The sequence below is a fragment of the Morone saxatilis genome, unplaced genomic scaffold, assembly GCF_004916995.1.
Source record: "Morone saxatilis isolate NCDOM2014 unplaced genomic scaffold, NCSU_SB_2.0 Contig16, whole genome shotgun sequence".
NCBI lineage: Eukaryota > Metazoa > Chordata > Actinopteri > Moronidae > Morone > Morone saxatilis.
Window position 1 is genome coordinate 5,678,009 of NW_023339718.1, and position 214 is coordinate 5,678,222.

Sequence of the window (214 nt, forward strand, 5' to 3'; positions counted from 1 at the left end):
GTGTGTGTGTGTGTGTGCCGTACGTTGTTGACCATCAGGTGCATGATAGTTTTGGGGATCAGGTCTCTGACGGTGCGGTGGATGATGGACAGGTACGAGTCCACCAGGTTCCTGACGATCTCCACCTGTCGCTCCAGCTGAGGGTCCAGACTGTGAATGTGTCCGTCTCCGCTCGTCTCCTCCACCTCCGCCTGTGACAACAACAACAACAACA

General features: G+C 55.6%; 1 protein-coding gene across 2 annotated transcripts in view; it reads right to left on the reverse strand.

Annotated features, from left to right (window-relative positions):
- dnm1b (dynamin 1b) overlaps positions 1–214 on the reverse strand; it is a 6,050-nt gene that overhangs the window by 4,790 nt on the left and 1,046 nt on the right. For both annotated transcript variants that reach the window (XM_035657790.1, XM_035657791.1), the window contains exon 5: positions 24–191. In XM_035657790.1, the coding sequence (XP_035513683.1) occupies positions 24–191 (168 nt within the window). The remainder of the gene's footprint in view (positions 1–23; positions 192–214) is intronic.